The following is a 22,126-nucleotide window of genomic DNA, read 5'->3' as shown; positions in this document are numbered from 1 at the left end:
ACACACAAACATCATTCACAAGTACACACACAAACACACACACACACAGACAGACATTCATTCACTCAAACACACATGCACACACATGCACACAAATAAGCACATACAAGTACACACATTATCACACACATGCACACAAATAAGCACATACAAGTACACACATTATCACACACATGCAAACACATGTACACACATGCATACACACACGAGCAATCACACACACACACACACACACACACACAAAACAAACACAAGCACATGCACATACATAAGCACACACAAGTACACACTTTAACACACACATTATCACACACATATGCATGCACACAAGCACACACACAAAACAAACACAAGCACACACACGCATGTAAACACAAACACACACACTTCAAACAGATGCACATGAATGCATACACACATACACACACAAACACGAGCACACACAGGCGCACACATTATCACACACACAAGCACACACACACACACAGACAGACACACAGGCAAACACAAGTACACACACACAGACACACAATCATTCAAACACATACACACGGACACAACAGATGCACACACATGAATGCATACACAGGCACACACACTATCATTCAAACACACACACACACAAGCATTTAAACACACATGTACAAGCAAACATAAGTACACACACACACAAGCATTTAAACACACATGTACAAGCAAACATAAGTACACACACACACACACACACACACAACATTTACAAATACATAAGCACACACCCAAATAAGGTTGTGCTTTAAACCTTTTGTGTTAAAGAGTCATAAAATCTAATAAAATAACATAAATATAAAATAATATAAAGTGTCTGAAGTGACGGTGGCTAAATTCCCATCCCAATTTTTTAAACATTGATGAGATTTTACAGGTGGAAGCAGCTTCTGAATGATTGATTTGATTTATGACGTTTCATATCAAAACTCTGGAATAAATAAATATGTAAATAATTACAGTGTGCGTGTGTGTGTGTGTGTGTGTGTGTGTGCACGCCTGCTACCTGATCCACGTGGATGTAGTAGAAGTGTGACGTGTGGTAAATGGCCTTGAAGAGCCGCTGCACTTGGCGCGAGGCTCGACCGTGGACCACCAGCACGAAGGCGATCCTCACGGGCACGGCGGGCACCGTCTCCATGGAGTCCTCCTCCCAGTGCACGTTCATACTCGCCTTACCTACACACACACACACACACAAACACATGTTTCCTTAGGAAAGTCCCATGAGAATAAAAGCTCCTTCAGAGGATCATGTTTACCAAACACACGTACACGTGGTGTCTGAAGGGCCCTTTATAGTCCGACCTAGACCTCAGTCGGCATCAGGCATGTGCCAACCGTGTTATTATCCAACCGGTTATTAATATCAACACCCTAAGTTTCTAAGTTTACGCCCTGATGAGGCATGGCACCAGTGTCTGGGAGTCCAAGAGAGCAAAACGGGTGGAGTGTTTCCAGAGGAAAATCTGAAGCATTGAGAGTTCAATGGTTAAAGTACTGGACTAGTGATTAAAAGGCTGCTGGTACCAAGATGCCACTGTTGGGCCCCTGAGCAAGGCCCTCAATTGCTTAGACTGTAAGTCGCTTTGGATAAAAGTGTCTGCTAAATGCTGAAAATGTAAATGCTGGTCCAGGAAGACTCAGTTGATGTTCCGGTTCATTCCAAAGCTGTATATTGGGGCCACTATATTCACAGGGGCACAGTCATGCTGGGACAGGAAAGATCCTTCCCTAAAGTGTTGCTGCAAAGCTGGAAGCATTAAATTTCCTTTATATATAATTTCTCACACCTGAAACAATAATTACTAGTGGTTTTAGGCATGTAAAAGGCATGTAAACACAGTAAAACAATCGTGGTCCAATACTATAGGACTAAAACTAAGACTACGGAAGTGTCCTGGTGTTTGATCCTGCGGAAAATCATATAATCGATCATGATCAAACACCGAGAGCCGAAACATCCGAGGAGCCGTTACGGGGCTGTAATCCCGGCAGGATCTCACGCCGTGTGTGTAAACCCTCCTCGTAGATGAACAGCCGACTGTAGAGCGGCGCAATCGAATTAAGATCGAAACATTAGAGCGTTACTGGGCTGGCCCCTGTGGCCGAGCGCCCTGACCGCAGAGCCGTCGTTCGGACTGGAAGTGTTTCACTGCTACCGATAGATACCATCGCGTCTCTTCATCTGACACTCGCAAATAGCTGAGCCGACCGCAGAGGGCCCGAGCAAGCGCTCATGACCACTTTCTAAAAATGCAGCAGCGTGTAAACACACACACACACACACTCACACACACACACACGGCTGTGACGTTGGAGCTATCATGTACCGCTTCTAAACCCGGCCACGCCGGGTTACTGGGTGGGTGCGTTTCAGACTGGTATAGAGTTACGCTGGAGCAATGCCATGTGGAGCAGTAATGACTATAATCCGAATCTCCAGGGCTGGTCCGTACCCTCCCGCACCTTATAACCCAAACCCCGAGGGGCTACTATTGGCCAGTCCCAGCCCTTTGGCCCCTCTAATCAGGGGCCAGATGTTTCAACCCCTGTGTGTTCTGTATTTAGGGCCCTGGTTCGAATGCAGCACCGACGCCCACTCCATCTACTCAGCCCTTTCATTACTGTGAACACAGTGCTGTCCTCAGTCCATAAAAAACACTGACCGGCTCATACGAGTCCAAAAGTATGTGGACACCTGACCTTAAGCTTTCCTCGTTTGCTTGCTTGGCTGTCGACAGCCTTCACTCCTTTGAAAAGGTCGTCCTTCAAGATTGTAGGAATCAAAGAGCATTTAAAAGGTCAGGTACTGATGTTAGACAACAAGGCCTGGCTCACAGTAAACACCCCAATTCACCCCGGAGGTGTTCAGTGAGCTCTGTACAGGCCACTGCTGTTCCTTCATGACAATCCTGTAGAGTTACGTTTTGATGGACATCGATTTGAGCACAGGGCACAATCATGCTGTAAAAAGATGGATGGCAAGGCCTGGGTAACATTCTGCATTCCAGTTCATCCCAAATTGGACATCCCCATGAACAGTGCAGTTGTAGCCTAGTGGTTAAGGTACTGGACTAGTAATCGAAAGGCCACCGATTCAAGCCCCACCACTGCCAGGTTGCCACTGTTGGGCCCCTAAGCAAGGCCCTTAACCCTCAATTGCTTAGTTAATATGCTGTCACAGTACTGTAAGTCGCTTTGGATAAAAGCATCTGCTAGGTACTGATGTAAATGTGAATATACACAGAAGCGCCAGAGCAGCGGCACCTATGCGTGCCTCCTGTGTGACGTCCCGCATTCATTCTGATGGGTTTGGTCTTTTCCAACAGACGTCTAGAGACGCCAAATTACAGTTAGAGGAACGCTCGTCAGAGTTTAGTCTGAGTCCATGCCCTGTTGTATTTCTGCAGTCCTGCGCTTCAGTGTGGAACCTACCAAGTATCAGACTGGTGTAGCAGTAATGTATTTGGACATCCCCATGAACAGGGCAGTTGTAGCCTAGTGGTTAAGGAACTGGACCCCTGGTACGTCTAGAAACGTCTCTGGTGAAGCTGTGTGCCTCCTTTGTGACGTCCTGCATTCATTCATACGCCAAATTACGGTTAGAGTTCATGCCCTGTCATATTTCTGCAGTCCTACACTCCAGTGGGGAACCTACTGTTGTTGTGGTGCTGGAGCCTATCCCAGCTTTTCAATGGGCGCAAGGCACACAGTAACACCCTGGACGGGGTGCAAGTCCATCGCAGGTCAGACACACATACACACTCATACACACACCCATTCACCTATTGGGCAATTCAGTGTCTACAATTAACCTGACTGCATGTTTTTTGACTGTGGGAGGTAACCGGAGCTCTTGGAGGAAACCCACACAGACACGGGGAGAACATGCAAACCCCACCTGGGGATCGAACCCAGGACCGTCTTGCTGTGAGGCGACAGTGCTACCCATTTAGCCACCGTGCCTCCCTTCAGTGTACACTATATGGTCAAATGTATTTGGATACCTGACAATGAGCTTGGACATATCCTGGAATTATTTTTTAATACATAGAGCTTGCTTTGTACACTGGAGTGAGCCTTCCCTAAACTGTTACTGCAAAGCTGGATGCATATTGTTTCCTTAATACAGTATATAAATGATTTATTACACCTGTTAGCTACTGTTGTGGCTAAAAAATAGAAGAAGTGTTATGGGATCCCAGTAAGAAATCCAGTGGAGCTTCATGGTTGATTCTGCACGGCTTCCTGGAAGACGTTTCTGGCTGCCCCACCCTGGAGTTTTTAGAAAACCTGCTCGTTTTAGAAATTCTTTTTCTGGGCCTTTTCATGGTCTGACTTTCATGTAGGTTGAAGCACGATGGGAGAAAACCGCCGCCTTCAAAGCCTCCATCATCCACATGATCCGATAATTACACGTGGTGTTATTTTTTGTACACACTATACGTCACGTACATGCGGTCCGGTTAGCAAGGATCGGAATCTTCTCGCCCCGTCCGTCCAAGAATCCCAGACAAGCCTGGAAATCGGGGTATTAAATGTGCTGGTGTTTTGTCGATTTGTCCTGCCTTACAGAAATGTCCTACCGTAGCGCAGATTTATAGATATAGTAAATATTTGTACAGGTAGCACATCTGGATAGATCTGTATCTTTTAATAAACTATAGGTAGCACTTCTGGATAGATGTGTATCTTATAAAAGCTACAGGTAGAACATCTGGATAGATGTGTATCTTATAAAAACTACAGGTAGAACATCTGGATAGATCTACTGTATATCTTATAACAAACTATAGGTAGCACATCTGGATAGATGTGTATCTTATAAAAACTACAGGTAGCACATCTGGATAGATCTATATCTTATAACAAACTATAGGTAGCACATCTGGATGGATGTGTATCTTATAAAAGCTACAGGTAGAACATCTGGATAGATGTGTATCTTATAAAAACTACAGGTAGAACATCTGGATAGATGTGTATCTTATAAAAACTACAGGTAGAACATCTGGATAGATGTGTATCTTATAAAAACTACAGGTAGCACATCTGGATAGCTCTATATCTTATAACAAACTATAGGTAGCACATCTGGATAGATGTGTATCTTATAAAAACTACAGGTAGCACATCTGGAAAGATCTATATCTTATAACAAACTACAGGTAGCACATCTGGATAGATCTATATCTTATAACAAACTATAGGTAGCACATCTGGATAGATGTGTATCTTATAAAAACTACAGGTAGCACATCTGGATAGATTTATATCTTATTATAAACTATAGGTAGCACATCTGGATAGCTCTATATCTTATAATAAACTATAGGTAGCACATCTGGATAGATTTATATCTTATTATAAACTATAGGTAGCACATCTGGATAGCTCTATATCTTATAATAAACTATAGGTAGCACATCTGGATAGCTCTATATCTTATAATAAACTATAGGTAGCACATCTGGATAGATGTGTATCTTATAAAAACTATAGGCAGCACATCTGGATAGCTCTATATCTTATAATAAACTATAGGTAGCACATCTGGATAGATGTGTATCTTATAAAAACTATAGGTAGCACATCTGGATAGCTCTATATCTTATAACAAACTATAGGTAGCACATCTGGATAGATGTGTATCTTATAAAAACTATAGGTAGCACATCTGGATAGATCTATATCTTATAACAAACTATAGGCAGCACATCTGGATAGATGTGTATCTTATAAAAACTACAGGTAGCACATCTGGATAGATTTATATCTTATTATAAACTATAGGTAGCACATCTGGATAAATCTATATCTTATTATAAACTATAGGTAGCACATCTGGATAGATCTATTTTTTATTATAAACTATAGGTAGCACATCTGGATAGATGTGCATCTTATAAAAACTATAGGTAGCACATCTGGATAGCTCTATATCTTATAACAAACTATAGGTAGCACATCTGGATAGATGTGTATCTTATAAAAACTATAGGTAGCACATCTGGATAGATGTGTATCTTATAACAAACTATAGGTAGAACATCTGGATAGATCTACATCTTATTATAAACTATAGGTAGCACATCTGGATAGATTTATATCTTATTATAAACTATAGGTAGCACATCTGGATAAATCTATATCTTATTATAAACTATAGGTAGCACATCTGGATAGATCTGTATCTTATAAAAACTAAAGGTAGCACATCTGGATAGATGTGTATCCTGTAATAAACTATAGGTAGAACATTTGGATAAATCTATATCTTATTATAAATGTGATGTGCGCATGCTCTGTAGGACATCTCGATGGGTAGGATAAATGGAGAACACTGAGGCTGCTGGAAACGTCTCGGTTCCGAGGCGCGGATCTGTCACCGCTCTATTTAAACTCCTCCGCCGCCCTGATTTGCATGCCGAGCACAAAAAGCTGCATAATTACAAGAATATGTTTCTCTTGTCAGCTTTAGGAACCAGAGAGAGTTTTTTTTTTTTTTTTTTTAAAGCACGACGCAGAGCGTTGCAATTACAAGCGTCTAAGCCGGCACGGAAATCCAGAATCTCATTTCCAGCCTGTCTGATTGTAATTACAAGCACGCTGACTGTCTGTTGCCCGTCCTGCGACGCTTAATGAAGCCCCTCCATAAACCACCGCTGACAGCACTGCAATTAATTCTGGGGGAAAACTGCCATTATCTTTGCTATTATTTATCCAGCGTTCTAACCGCGCTCCCATAATATTTTTTCCCGTTGGTTGAAAATAGCTTCCTATAATCAGTCATTAGAGGGAGGTTTGGTTTTAGGGAAAAAACAAAATAAGTATTGATCTGCATTACCAGGAACGAACGCCGCAGAATTACAGACACACAGACAGAGAGGGTTCGTTTAGGGACGGTCGGGGAGACAGGCGGACTGACTGGCAGACGCACTCATTGTTAGCGTGAGTATAAAGCCGTACCAACCATGGTATTCTCCCCGGGCTAAAGCTGGCACCGGATTTGCTCGTATCAAGCCGAGCTCAGTGATGTTCAATGGTTCATTACATTAATGGCATTTATCCACAGTACACAATTCAAGCAAAGAATAAGGGCCTTGCTCAGGGGCCCAACAGTGGTTGTCCAAGGAGCTTCTGCTCTACAACAGGATGCTGTCAGTTGTCACATATACATATTCCCAGTGCAATGTACAACCCCTGGAGCCAATAGGGTTAAGAGCCTTGCTTAGGGGCCCCACAGTGGCACCCTGGTCATGATGGGACTTGAACCAGGGAGCTTCTGATTACTAGTCCAGTACTTTAACCACTGATGCTTTTAGATGTCACATATACGTACATATTCACAGTGCAAAATGAAGCAATGAACCCCTGGAGCAGAGAGGGATAAGGGCCTTGCTCAGGGGCCCAACAGTAGTGCCCTGGTTGTCTTAAGGCTTGAACCAGGGAGCTTCTGCCTTTTAACAGGATGCTTAAAGCAATGTGAATCATGAATTCAATTTAAACGTGCAATGTGAACCGTACACGATTCAAGCAAGGAATAAGGGCCTTGCTCAGGGGCCCAACAGTGGTGCCCTGGGAGCTGTGGAGCTTCTGCCCTACAACAGGATGCTTTAAGTTGTCACATATACATATTCACGGTGCAATGTGAACCAACGTACGGCACCCCTGGAGCAGAGAGGGTTAAGGGCCTTGTTCAGGGGCCCAACAGTAGTTTCCTGGTTGTCCGGGGAGCTTCTGCCCTACAACAAGATGCTTTAAAATGTCACATATCAGGGCCGGCGCTAGGGGCCCCCCCAAATTGTGTCTTTGCCCCCCCAGCAGGGGCGTAGCTCCAAATTCTGGGCCTTATGCACAACAAGTGACCGTCGCGTTTGCCACGCCCCCCTCCCCTTGCTGGACCTGCACTCGGTCCCGTATTCCTCCGACACGCCCCCCCTCCCCTTGGTGAACATGCGCTCAGTTGCATGTACCAGGCCGGACTGCCGATCCACATCAGGTGCTCTGTTTCTACGTTTCTTTTCTCATTGCCCTCTGGGGCCCTCCCCCAATTTGGGGCCCTGGTGACTCTATCCCACTTTGACCCCCCACTACGTCGCGCCTGGGTTTTACTGCCCCACCAACGTACGGCACCCCTAAAGCAGAGAGGCTTAGGGGCCTTGTTCAGGGGCCCAACAGTGCCACCTTGGTCATGGTGGGGCTTAAACCAGGGACCTTCCATTTACTAGTCCAGCACCTTAACCACTAAACTAGCTCACTAAGCTACCACTGCAATGTGAACCAACCCCTGGAGCAGAGAGGGTTAAGGGCCTTGTACAGTGGCACCCTGGTCATGATGGGACTTGAACCAGGGAGCTTCCGATTACCGGTCCAATTCTGTAACCAGTGAGCTTTTATTTGTCACTTACATATACATGTCCACAGTACAAACTTAGAGGTTGAAATTAAGGGCCTTGCTCAAGGGCCCAACAGTGGCTGTTTAGCAGAGCCAGGATTCAAACCCACAACCTTTCTTGATTGATAGCCCTGAGCTCCACCCACTGAGCTACCACTGTCAGAGCTACCACTGTTACAAAAGGTTTACAAACCTCAAATCCTTGTCAGTTTTTTTCATTCGATTTTGGAATATGACTGTGGGGATTCACTTTTATTCAACTACAGGCCAATTTGCCCGTTTTGGCACTGATCCCACAGTCAAATTATACCTGAACTCATTAATTAGATGGCATGGTTACATACTTTTGGCCATATAGATAGTGCAGAAGGTCAAAGCGGACTGTACCTACCATCTATGGGGCAGTAGCGGGTGACCTTCTCGGGCATGAGCTGCTTTTCTTTGTGCCGGCAGTAAATCTCGGCGATCTGCTGCCGACACTCCTTGGTTTTGGCTCGGGACAGAGCGCTGATGGCCTCCTTGCCTGTGATCTCACACTTCGGCGGCTGGTCGTATTTAATCTCGGGGACGTGCCCGACCGTCCTCCTGACCTGCGGTTCGTGGTGTTTCGGCGGGTGGGACGTGAGGGCGAGGTCGGGTCTGACCCCCGTCCCCGTTCGGTTCAGGCCGTAGTGGACCAGCTCGTTGGAGCTCTTGGTTTTCTCTTGCTGGCGTTTGTTGGTGGCGTGGCGCTGAGTCTGCAGCCGTCCCGCGAAGTTGCTGTTGTCGACGCTCTCGAAGTCCTTGGGTACAGAGTTCTCATTGTTGCTGTCCACACGAACCTTCTCCTTGGGACGCTGCGAGTAGTAGACGTCCTGCAGACGGAGACAAAACAAAGACAGGATGAGAGATCAGAGGAATGTCAGTGTCACGGCAGAACGACGGCGAGAACAATTCACCCTGATCTAATTATACAACACTGAGTTCCACACCAATACCATCATCATCATCATCATCGTCATCATCATTATTATTATTAATAAAATAAAATAAAAATAAGTCATTTAGACAAAGAATATTCGTCTGTGTCTCAAATGCACTACTATTATATTACTTTACTAATTCCATTCTAAATCAATGTTATTTTTCATGTGTCCAAATACTTTTGGCCACATAGCACAAAAGCGCAGTTCCAGTTTTTCTTGCGAAGCGTCTTTTCATTCTGGTCACAGTGGTGGGCGTGTCGGTCGAACGCTTCACCTGTCCGGTTCTCATCAGCAGCAGACAATAGCGGTACACGGCGGGTACAGACGGATGAATAGAAGCTCAGAGCTCCTCTGAAACCTGAACCTGCTCGACGGTAAAACACTGTTTGTTCTGCTGCTTTAATAATTGAGCAGCTGCATTAGCGCTGAACACCAGAAACAAAACGTCGTGTCTCTTTTTAATGATATATCTGTACCTTCACTGTACTGTACGGACAAAAGTATCGGGACACGCCGTCTAATTATTTAATTTACGTGTTTCAGCCACAGCAAACGCTAACAAGTAAAATAAATCAATCAAATATAAAGGAAATGATATGCTTCCAATGGTGCAGCCACAGTTTAGGGAAGGACCTTCCCTGTTTCAGCATGACTGTGCCCCTGCGTATGAAGAAAAGCTTGATATAAAAAAAAAACTCTTGACCAGGTTGCTGCATGGACATTAGCTAATAAGGTCCATTCAGACCCCGCTGGGTCAAAAGCACCACTGAGATTCGAACCCTGAGTCCCCAGATCTCAGCAATAGGGGGCTAATGAACTTTACCGCTACACCACCCGAAAATCAAGGTTTTAAATCTGTAAAAAGTGAAAATAATGAAAATAATGACCGCTGAAATGTATAAAAAGTAACGAACTGGCATAAAAATTAAACAAAAATTAATTTAAAATAATAGTTTAAATAAAATAAATAAATTATTAATTACAAATAAATCAATAATACATTACAATAAATAAATAAAAAATGCTAAAATGTAAATAAAAATACCTAAATAAAAATTTATAAAAACAAAACAAAAAAAGATTTTAATTAAAATGACTAAATACGAAACTAAAAACCTTTTATTTAAAAAAAATAATTTAAATCTACCAAGAACAAAAAAACAAAACTTTTAATAAATTACTAAAATAAAGCTAATGTCCGAGCATCGAGGTTTTAAATCTGTAAAATTTAAAATAAAAAATAATAAAAATGATGAAAAGTAACAAACTGGCATAAAAATTAAACTAAAATAAATTTTTAAAAATAGTTTGAATAAAATAATAAATAAATAATAATAAATGATTGATTACAAATAAATTAATAATAAATTAAAATAAAAAAAAAATGCTAAAATGTACATAAAAACACAAATAAAAATAAAAACATTTTAATTATGACAATTAACATTGTTAAATATTTAAGTTTAAAAACTTTAATTTAAAAATACTTTTTAAATCTACCAAGAACAAAAAAACTAAACTTTTAATAAATTCCTAAAATAAAGCTTATGTCCAAACATCGACGTTTTAAATCTATAAAATGTATAAAAAAATTTTAATAAAAATGATGAAATCTGAAACTGGCATAAAATTAAACTAAAATAAATTTTTTTTAAATAGTTTGAATAAAATAATAAATGCAAATAAAATATGCTAAAATGTAAAAATAAATACATACATAAAAATGTAAAAAGTGTAAAAAATAAATACATATATAAAAATGATAAAAAAAACAAAAATAAAGACATTTTAATTGACAGCTTTTAGTTTACAATTAAAAAGACTAAATATGAAACTAAAAGTATCTATTTAAAATACTATTTAAATCTACCAAGAACAAAAAAACTAAACTTTTAATAAATTACTAAAATAAAAACATGAAAACTAAAACAAATCTTTAGCACCCAGCCATACAAATGCTGTAATGCTTTGACTGAATGGGCACAAATTCCCACACAGACTTACTTCAAAGTCTTGTGAGAAGCCTACAGGTGTCCAAATACTTTTGGTCACACAGTGTACCACAATATGTTTAGAGAAGTTTTACATTTATGATTCATGAAGAAACCTAAAGAAACCTGGCAGCTCTGTTAGAGTCGTGTAAATAATATAATAAAGTAATAAAATACTTTATAATAAAATAAAGAGTAAATATTATAATTGTGTGGATCTCGGCGCTGAGTGAGTTCGGCGAGAGGATCCATAACGTGAACGCGTCAGGCTGAAAGAGGATCGTAAATCCTACAGCGCTGAGACTTAATGGAAACCCTGTTAGTTGACGATTAGGGGAGTCGTAAATAGTTCAGGGCGGCGGCAACAGCAGTCAATGCATTTTACTTTAGCTGCACCGAGCGTTTTAACTCCCCGCTGTGAGTAACGTGTGTGTGCGCCGGTTACACACACACACACACACACTCATGTACAGTACAGACGCATACGCACGAGGAGCGCGTCCCGCTGCTGCTAGCATATGGATATAGAGGTTAAAGACGCTGCACTGGTGACCTTTCCCAGTAAAACACACACACACACACACACACACACACACACACACACACACACACACACAAACACACACACAGACGGTGTGTAAATGGACAGGATGTTATGATAATACGAGTAAATAAAGCCCCTCCTGAACGACTAAAATTGGAATGAAGTGCAGCTGTTACTGCGATCACTACCAACAAGAGGGAACAGATTCGACCCGCCAAGACGTACGATCGTCTACAAATAAAAGTAAATGCTTCTTTACAGCGTACACTGTAAAATTGTACATATATAAACTACATCTCCCATGATGCATGGCGATTTTGTGACCCGCAAAGTAACGGCATCCTGCATCCCACTAGCTAATTAGGTCCAATCTCGCCACTGAGATTCGAACCCATGGCATATGGCATAAAAACATAGAAACATGACACCAATTTACTTTGATTGCAAGCTAGCCCTTCTTGCCCACATGTTTTCCTAACTCAGTGAGCACAAATTCCCACAGACACAATCCAAATTCTCATGAAAAAACCTTCGGAAAAGAGTAGAGGCTGTTATAGCAGCATAAGAGTGTGAGAAAATAATAATATGCTATATAATAATGATGCTGATATTTTTCTAATGAGATGTTCGACAAGCTCATGGTCAGTTTGGGGCAGTCACGGAGTTATGACGTCACACTGCAAAGGTCTGCAGCGACGTTTGCATGACCCAATGACCCCATGACGCAGGGTCACACCAACCCTATTCCAGGATGACTGTGCGACCCCTGACCCCTCAGCATGGGAGAGAGAGACGGAGGGCAGACGTAGCAGTCTGGCACGATGACTCCGCGCTCCACTCATGCATGGAATGCCAGTCACACGTATACAGCGAAGCATTCTGGGAATGACACGAAGGGCGAACGCTGCCGGGCCTCGCTGACTTTTCCGGCATTCACCACATACACACACACACACACTTCACTAACAGAGCCATGCGCATCGCATACACAACACACACACACACTTTACTGACACTGCTATGTGCATCGCATACACACCACATACACACACACTTCACTAACAGAGCCATGCGCATCGCATACACAACACACACAACACACACACACACACCACTGACAGAGACATGTGCATTGCATATACAACACACACACACACACACTTCACTAACAGAGCCAAGTGCATCACATACACAACACACCACACACACACACACTTCACTAACAGAGCCAAGTGCATCACATACACAACACACACCACACACACACACTTCACTAACAGAGCCATGTGCATGGCATACACACCACACACACACACACACTTCACTTACAGAGCCAAGTGCATCACATACACAACACACACCTCACACACACACACACACACACACACACACTTCACTAACAGAGCCATGTGCATTGCATACAAAACACACACAAACACACTGACACAGCTATGTGCATCGCATACACAACACACACACAGCGCGCCGAGTCCTAAAACCAACAGATATACAAGCACTTGAGTAGAATAAACACGTACGTGCAGTGTCCATTAGTGCGTGCGTTTAGATTTTTCACTCACAGACAGGAGGCGAAGAGGTATACAATGACTAAATGTGAAAGTAAACAGTTGTTATTAGCTGGTTGCTTCATCAGCATGGATGATCTAATCTGTGGAATCATACAAAACCCTCAATACGGTTCAACTCTTAAACGTATTTATAATACAGGATTTAATAGAGTGTATAAGAGGAGCCATGATGGTAACAGTAGTAACAGAGCTTCAGGGGTTCGAATCCCAGATAATATGTGAACCTAGCTATTGGGTTATGTATAACATATGTATGTACATGTATAACATACAGGGGTTGGACAAAATAACTGAAACACCTGGTTTTAGACCACAATAATTTATTAGTATGGTGTAGGGCCTCCTTTTGCGGCCAATACAGCGTCAATTCGTCTTGGAAATGACATATACAAGTCCTGCACAGTGGTCAGAGGGATTTTAAGCCATTCTTCTTGCAGGATAGTGGCCAGGTCACTACGTGATGCTGGTGGAGGAAAACGTTTCCTGACTCGCTTCTCCAAAACACCTCAAAGTGGCTCAATAATATTTAGATCTGGTGACTGTGCAGGCCATGGGAGATGTTCAACTTCACTTTCATGTTCATCAAACCAATCTTTCACCAGTCTTGCTGTGTGTATTGGTGCATTGTCATCCTGATACACGGCACCGCCATTGGATGCACATGGTCCTCCAGAATGGTTCGGTAGTCCTTGGCAGTGACGCGCCCATCTAGCACAAGTATTGGGCCAAGGGAATGCCATGATATGGCAGCCCAAACCATCACTGATCCACCCCCATGCTTCACTCTGGGCATGCAACAGTCTGGGTGGTACGCTTCTTTGGGGCGTCTCCACACCGTAACTCTCCCGGATGTGGGGAAAAGAGTAAAGGTGGACTCATCAGAGAACAATACATGTTTCACATTGTCCACAGCCCAAGATTTGCGCTCCTTGCACCATTGAAACCGACGTTTGGCATTGGCACGAGTGACCAAAGGTGTGGCTATAGCAGCCCGGCCGTGTATATTGACCCTGTGGAGCTCCCGACGGACAGTTCTGGTGGAAACAGGAGAGTTGAGGTGCACATTTAATTCTGCCGTGATTTGGGCAGCCGTGGTTTTATGTTTTTTGGATACAATCCGGGTTAGCACCCGAACATCCCTTTCAGACAGCTTCCTCTTGCGTCCACAGTTAATCCTGTTGGATGTGGTTTGTCCTTCTTGGTGGTATGCTGACATTACCCTGGATACCGTGGCTCTTGATACATCACAAAGACTTGCTGTCTTGGTCACAGATGCGCCAGCAAGACGTGCACCAACAATTTGTCCTCTTTTGAACTCTGGTATGTCACCCATAATGTTGTGTGCATTGCAATATTTTGAGCAAAACTGTGCTCTTACCCTGCTAATTGAACCTTCACACTCTGCTCTTACTGGTGCAATGTGCAATTAATGAAGATTGGCCACCAGACTGGTCCAATTTAGCCATTAAACCTACCACACTAAAATGACAGGTGTTTCAGTTATTTTGTCCAACCCCTGTAGATGTATATGTATAACATAGATGTATATGTATACCATAGATACTGTATATACATGTATGTATTCCATAGATGTATATGTACACCATATATATATGTATAATATAGATGTTTATGTATAACATAGATGCCATGTATGTATATGTATAACATAGATGTATATGTTTAACATAGACGCCATGTATGTATATGTACAACATAGACATCATGTATGTATATGTATAACATGGGCACCATGTATGCACATGTATAACATAGACACCATGTATGTATATGTATGAAACAGACGCCATGTATGTATAACATAGACGCCATGTATGTATATGTATAACATAGACACCATTTATGTATATGTATGAAACAGACGCCATGTATGTATAACATAGACGTCTTGTATGTATATGTATAACATAGATGTATATGTTTAACATAGACACCATGTATGTATATGTATGTATATGTATATGTATGTATATGTACATTTGCGCCATGCACTCAAATAAACGTTATTTTATAAATAATTTCAGCTCTGTAAGGATTGCGTAAGATTTAAAAATCCGGTCCACTGCTTTCCAAGCTTTGATACATCCGGTACAACAAAAGCCGTTCTGTGGAGGCGCATTCCTCACCCCACTGTTACTGCGCAAGAGACTTCAAGGTAGAATGTGTTTGTGTGTGTGTGTGTGTGTGTGTGTAGGAGAGAGAGAAGAAATGATTTCTGCTGTAATACAGATCGTAGTGCTACCTCACTTCCCCTCACACTCTTCACCACTTAAAAAAAACACGTAAACAGATATTTTAATACCAGCTTCAGTTTCCTGTGCGTGTTTCTACCCATCGGCCACCTCATGCACACCACGACTCACAAAACCACCACTTCCCGCCGCCATCGGTTTCTTTCCTCGTCCTGTTTTTTAGCTGTTATTTGTGATATCTGCTCGGCTGCTCTGCTCACACAAAACAACAACAAAAAGTTAAACACGACGATGCATCAATAAAAGAGGAACAGGTTCATCTGGTGGTTTAATGTGAGCAGCACTTGTGTGTGCACCTTTTGTGCACCTAAAGAATTAAAAGCTGTATCCAATACAGAGGCGGAACAGTCCTGTAGCATTTATTACAGAATTATTACACAAAAATAACCCACCATACCAGAGCTGCAAGTTATTACACTTACACTGTGTGCCCATTTAAGGTGGACAGATTTATTATATTTTATGCAAGTAAGAGATGCCAGTAAAAATACTGTAGCGATGGCGAGGAAGAACGAGACATTTCTGCTCTTGTCAAACTGCAGGAGGCAGAAATCTTTATTTAGTCGCTTCTAAATAAATACAGAGCACGAAGCAGAGGCTAGATCTGACCACACAGACCACTCCCGCTACATCTAAACAAGCACAGGACGGGTTCACACCATTAAACGCAACAACTTAACTCGCAAATCTAACACAAAACACACTACTAAGCACATCAACACAAAAAACTGTGTACATACAAGCAAAACGGCATTCTAACCACAAAAGCCACTTTTTATCCCCTAAATATGCTTCGGCCCTGGACGCAGGGCATCACTGGATGCCAGACGCCTACGACCGATGACGCATGCTGGCGCCTATTATAACGGCGAACCGGCCGATCGCCACAATACGATAAAAATCAGTATCAAAAGCAACAATAAAAGCAACAACAGAAATAACATCAATAATAAAGTTAATAAAAGCAATATTGATATTAATAACAAAAATAACTACCGACATTTCTCACTTAACGACCTAATGAAAGGTTTCATTGTTTAATTATTTATGAGCGCTCAGACAGTGGTTGTTCACAACAGTTACAGCAAATGTGCATCAATCCAACGTAAATTAAAAAGTTTGTTTTAATATTCAATCTTTCCCAACGTGCCCCAGTGTGAAGATCAAACTCTGTCCCCAGCTAACCCCCCCACATCTCTCCTCCCGGCAAGGTTGCACTGCAATTTTTATCCTTTTTCTGCTAGGTATATCATTGGTACATACCTCATACCTCATTTGTACATAAATTTCATATATACCGTATACATCTGTTTACCATGTTTTACATATACATTTCTCTATCATGTCCATAGCACCTTAATCTGTATCACTTTAACCTGAATAGCACCTTAATCTTAATCTGCACCTTAATCGGTATATTGTTTTTAGCTGTATATGTTGTTTATAGTACATTCAATAATATATTCAACTTCATAGATCTTGTTCATACCACTGCTATTTACCCACTGTAAATAATGTATATCATAGATACCGTATATCCTGCACGTTCTAGTTATTGCACTTCTGGTTAGATACTAAACTGCATTTCGTTGCCTTGTACTTGTACATGTGTAATGACAATAAAGTTGAATCTAATCTAATCTAAAACCTGGTCTGGATTTGGATCTGTGGACTGATCCGGCTCTTCCAGCTTACAGATGAAGTTTAGGTGTTTTAGCCGAACCACGGTTGAGAACAGCTCTGATCTCGGCGTACCTGTTGTGATGATACCTGATTAGCAGCTTCTTCTTTCTTTCTCTCATCTTTGGGTTTAAAGAGTTTAGGCTAGGGGTTTAAGATCAAGTGGTCAATAGTAATCCGTCAGCATGGACGGTGGTCATTGTTTTAGAAAGCACAGTCTCAGTAGGACTGGACGCACTGTTAAAGAGATGATAATAAACTGTTGTGTTGCTTTAATATGAATTAAAGCTGCATATTAAAGCTGTACATTAATGACTATATAAAACATTCAAGAAAAAATCCGTAATTTCACGTTATATTGCATCAAACACAGAGTTTATTATAACGGATTATATTAAAATAAAAGTTTTTATATAGTAACAGTTTAAACACCCCCTTAATCAGACGTACAACAAAGTCCTACACCTGTGTCTGTGTAGGCGCCCGGCCGGCTGATAGCAGAGCTGAGATTCCAGCTCGACAGCTCGAGATCTCAGCACTGGTGGGCTAGCATGTTTTACTGATGTCCAGCCAAGCAATACTTAATTTTACACACATTTGAAGGTAAAATGACTGTTTATTTGCTTATTTTACCACATTATTTGTCACGTTTAATATTATTTTTCACCTAAAAATCAACAAAACAAAAAACTTTTTTAGACAAGATCCTTAAACTAGAGTATTTTTTTACTTTTAGGTGTCGTGTTTAACAGGTATTGTTGCGTCTTTTAACCAGTGCAGGGCAAATTTTATTATCATTAGGTTTGCTGTGGGTTTGCCACCCTGTTGAGTAAACATTTCCCCGCAGGGCTCAGAATGATGATCTATTAATTCTGCATATTGATGCCTCATTCTGAAATGGTATGTGGTACGAGGTTGTAATCTCATTACGAGATAAGACGCCGGATCTCGTTTCCTCTTTCTCTCTCCGTAGTCCATGTCCGACAACCGAAGGGGGCGGGCTGACAGCGGGCGGGCGTCGGTCGGAGTGTATTAAAATGGAAGGTGCTGCTTTTCCCTGATGTAGTATTAGCAGTGCTGCAGCATGTTCCTTATTTAAACTCCTGTTAGATCAAAACAAACAAGAACCTCCGGTGAGAGAGAGAGAGATGTGAGAGAGATGTGAGAGATGTGAGAGAGATGTGAGAGAGATGCTTGCAGGCAGAGTGTTTAAACTGGCATACAGATGAGCCTGTGCAGCAATTAGCGAGCATTCACCACGGCCCAGCGCTTCTTAATAAAGAAAACTCAGAAACATGGAGCTTAAGGTGGAGTTTAGGGTTCAATCCAGAAATCAAGATCCATGCAGCACCAACACGACCTGGTGCACCACTGATACCGGAACCAAAATACCAGTTCGGGAGTCACCAGGACGGGACGCCACCCCACCCATCTGCTGCACCCCAGCAGTCATTACCACAGTAGATTTTCCCTCCTGCTGATGGTTCCGGCTGAGAGAACATTAAGTTCTAATCTCTAACCCTGGCAGCTGAAACCTGGTCCAGGACCAATCCAGCCACGTAAGCTACAGCTGCAGGTATTTAAAAGGACGTGGAGGGAGCACGGGATGCTAAGTCAGCCTGTAATTTGCGAGCTGCTAAGAACGGAGCAGAAGTGAAGCTCTCGTGGTCCGTGTGGATGGATGGAAACATCACGCCGGCTTCACGGAGATGCCAGGCACTATAAATGAGTCACACATCTAAAAGTGCTAATGCTAGGAAAGTAAGGAGCAGTCGCTGAGATGTGGTGTTTGATATTTTGACACCAACCACAGTCCACCGTCCTGTGACAACTCATGAAGGTCTAGAAGATGACCGACTCAAACAGCAGCAATAGATGAGCGATCGTCTCTGACTTTACATTTACAAGGTGGACCAACTAGGTAGGAGTGTCTAACAGAGTGAACAGTGAGTGGAGACGGTGTTTAAAAACTGCAGCAGCGCTGCTGTGTCTGATCCACTCATACCAGCACAACACACACTAACACACCACCACCATGTCAGTGTCACTGCAGTGCTGACAATGATCCACCACCTAAATAATACCTGTGCCCTGTGGTGGTCCTGTGGGGGTCCTGACCATTGAAGAACAGGGTGAAAGCAGGCTAAAAAAAGTATGCAGAGAAACAGATGGACTACAGTCAGTAATTGTAGAACTACAAAAAGCTTCTATGTGATAAGTGGAGCTGATAAAATGGACAGTGAGTGTAGAAACTGCCATGCAAGGAAACACTTTTTTTAGACGCCGCTTGCTGTGTTTTTTGTGTTCCTGGTGGAATCCAGCGCTCCCGTAATGCGACCACCTTCCTTTTTCATTCCTTTCTCTGGGTGTCACTTGGCGTCAAGGGTTTTAGCCTTTTCTTCCATGTCAGACGTCGGCTGGCTCGTATTTTTGTGCTTTACCACCACTGTTCCAGTCTGGCTTCAGGCTGCTGTTGTATTTATTTCTCTGGTCACTTGTTTTATTTATTTCTTGAGCTTTTCTGATGCTTTTCTTGAGTTATTACGTTTATCTGGTTATTGATTTGATTCTACTTTGTTTCCCTTTCGGCACTTTTTTATTTAGATTTTATATTTATTTAAGCTACGGCATTACAACTTAAGTCTCAGTTTGAGACGACTACCTCATTTATTTGGTCAAATAGTCCAAATAAAACTACACCCATTATCATATAGCACAGACTCCAGCGTCCCCGGGGTCAAGGTGGGTCAGACGGCACCAGAAAACACCGCCCACTGTGTGTCCACCTACCCCGAAGGTGTAACGGTTTACACAGATTACAATCCTGTGGCCTCTTTGTCCAGGTTTCAGACCTCAGATTAGAGGCTGTTAGATGGAGCTCGGTCGGGCAGACATGTCATTTACTGCTGAAGTTTGAGACTGGAACAGATAACATGATGGTTTAGAATCTGTCCCACGGCTTTAAATTCTAGTTTCTCTTCAGTTCAGACTGTTTGGGTGCTTTGTAGACGGCAAGGTGGACCGGTGAAAAGAGGGAAATTAAGTCAAGATGGATATACACTATATAGCCAAAAGTAGTTGGACAACTGAACATAAGCTTGTTAGATAAAATGACCTAAAATGACCTCTGTGTGAGAGTAAGGCTGAGGTCAGGACTCTGTGCTGGACACTGGAGTTTCTTTAATTTAAACCAAGCTGTATAAAAATCTAACTAAATTAGCATTATTGATCAGTATTATCCCAAAATGACTGTTTGCGTTTGTAGCTCCATTTATTTTGCTCCTTGATAAGTATATTAGTGTTCATTTGTATGAAATAGCAGCACAACGTGTACAAAAACCAATAATTTTACACATTTAGAGCCCTTATCTTCACATACTTCATTCCACATACATTAAATGAACACATTTTTCTCAGTACATGTTAAAATTATTGTCCTTGGTAACGCTGGAAGTTTCTCTCGGCCATCACCAGCCCGACTCACGTCGTTCTTGGCGATATCAGGTTATACACACCTGGCATTGAGTACAGGCAACGCTGCCAACACACACACACACACGTGCACACACACGTGCACACACACGTGCGTCAATAAAGCCTCTGTGTTGCAAACTCAGGAAGTACGACACACTTAATTGGCCCAGCGTTCCTTTTTGGCTTCTCAGTTTCAAAGGCGCCGGCCAAGAACTCAACAGGTCCTAATTTTATTTTGGATAGTAGGTTAGCTCGAGATGCTGCGATCAAAACGCTCTTTGTGTGTGCAGGCATTTACAATTCATAGCGGGAGAGAAAAGATAATAAGATTTGGTTACGACTGGGATATTACTGGGAATCTGTAGAGGAGCGTAAACAACCGTTTCTGTGAATAAGTGCAACACTGATGCTCTTTAACAGCTCTGATTCTCTGCTCCTACACACCCAGGCCAACTCAGGACGACTGGGATGATTAATGTTTAAAAATCATAGACCTGGCAACCCTAAGAACAATCTCTACTAAGAAGATATACAAGAACTAGCTTTACATCTGTGGCATTTAGCGGACGCTTTAATCCAAAGCGACTTACAGTTGTGACTGAATACAATTCAAGTCATTGAGGGTTAAGGGTTGCTCAGGGGTCCAGCAGTGCCAACTTGCTACCACTTTTCTTCTATCTCTAGAAAAATACAGGGATACAAGGCTGAACACCCTAAGGTCTTTTTGACAAACATGGCAACCCTGGCAACCTGTGAGACCAACATATGAACACACGTTCATGCTGATTTCACTGATTTAGGTACCCCAGCGTCCTCTAACCTCTCAAAAACATGGCAGTACCTTAACAGGCTACTTCTGTTACCCCTAAAAGTAAGCGAGTGATTTAGTTAATGAGTGCGTGATGCCCTGTAATGAATTGGTGCCCTGTTTGGGGTGTGTTCCCACCCACAGTCCATCGGCGTGACATGTGATCCTAATCATGATAGCGTTATAATAATAATAATTATTAAAATGCATCCCTCAGGTGCCCAGGTGGCACAGCGGGACGTTCCACTAGCGCACCAGCGCCGAGATTCTGGACTCCTCGGTTCGAAACTCGGCTGAGCACCATGTAGCGGGTATAATTGCCAGTGCCTGCAGGGAGCAATGGCCGGAATATGGGCGGGGTCTTCAAACGCTGT

At 42.3% G+C, this 22,126-nt stretch overlaps 1 protein-coding gene across 1 annotated transcript in view; it reads right to left on the bottom strand.

Moving 5' to 3' along the window:
• The window catches only part of xylt1 (xylosyltransferase I), a 64,435-nt gene that overhangs the window by 20,112 nt on the left and 22,197 nt on the right, over nt 1-22,126 (bottom strand). The window contains exons 2-3 of the mRNA XM_063018952.1: nt 8,820-9,282; nt 1,034-1,206 (exon numbers count right to left, since the gene is read on the bottom strand). Of these exons, the coding sequence (XP_062875022.1) occupies nt 1,034-1,206; nt 8,820-9,282 (636 nt within the window). The remainder of the gene's footprint in view (nt 1-1,033; nt 1,207-8,819; nt 9,283-22,126) is intronic.

Source organism: Trichomycterus rosablanca, chromosome 22 (assembly GCF_030014385.1).
Source record: "Trichomycterus rosablanca isolate fTriRos1 chromosome 22, fTriRos1.hap1, whole genome shotgun sequence".
NCBI classification, from domain to species: Eukaryota; Metazoa; Chordata; class Actinopteri; order Siluriformes; family Trichomycteridae; genus Trichomycterus; species Trichomycterus rosablanca.
This window is presented reverse-complemented; position numbering and strand designations above follow the sequence as displayed.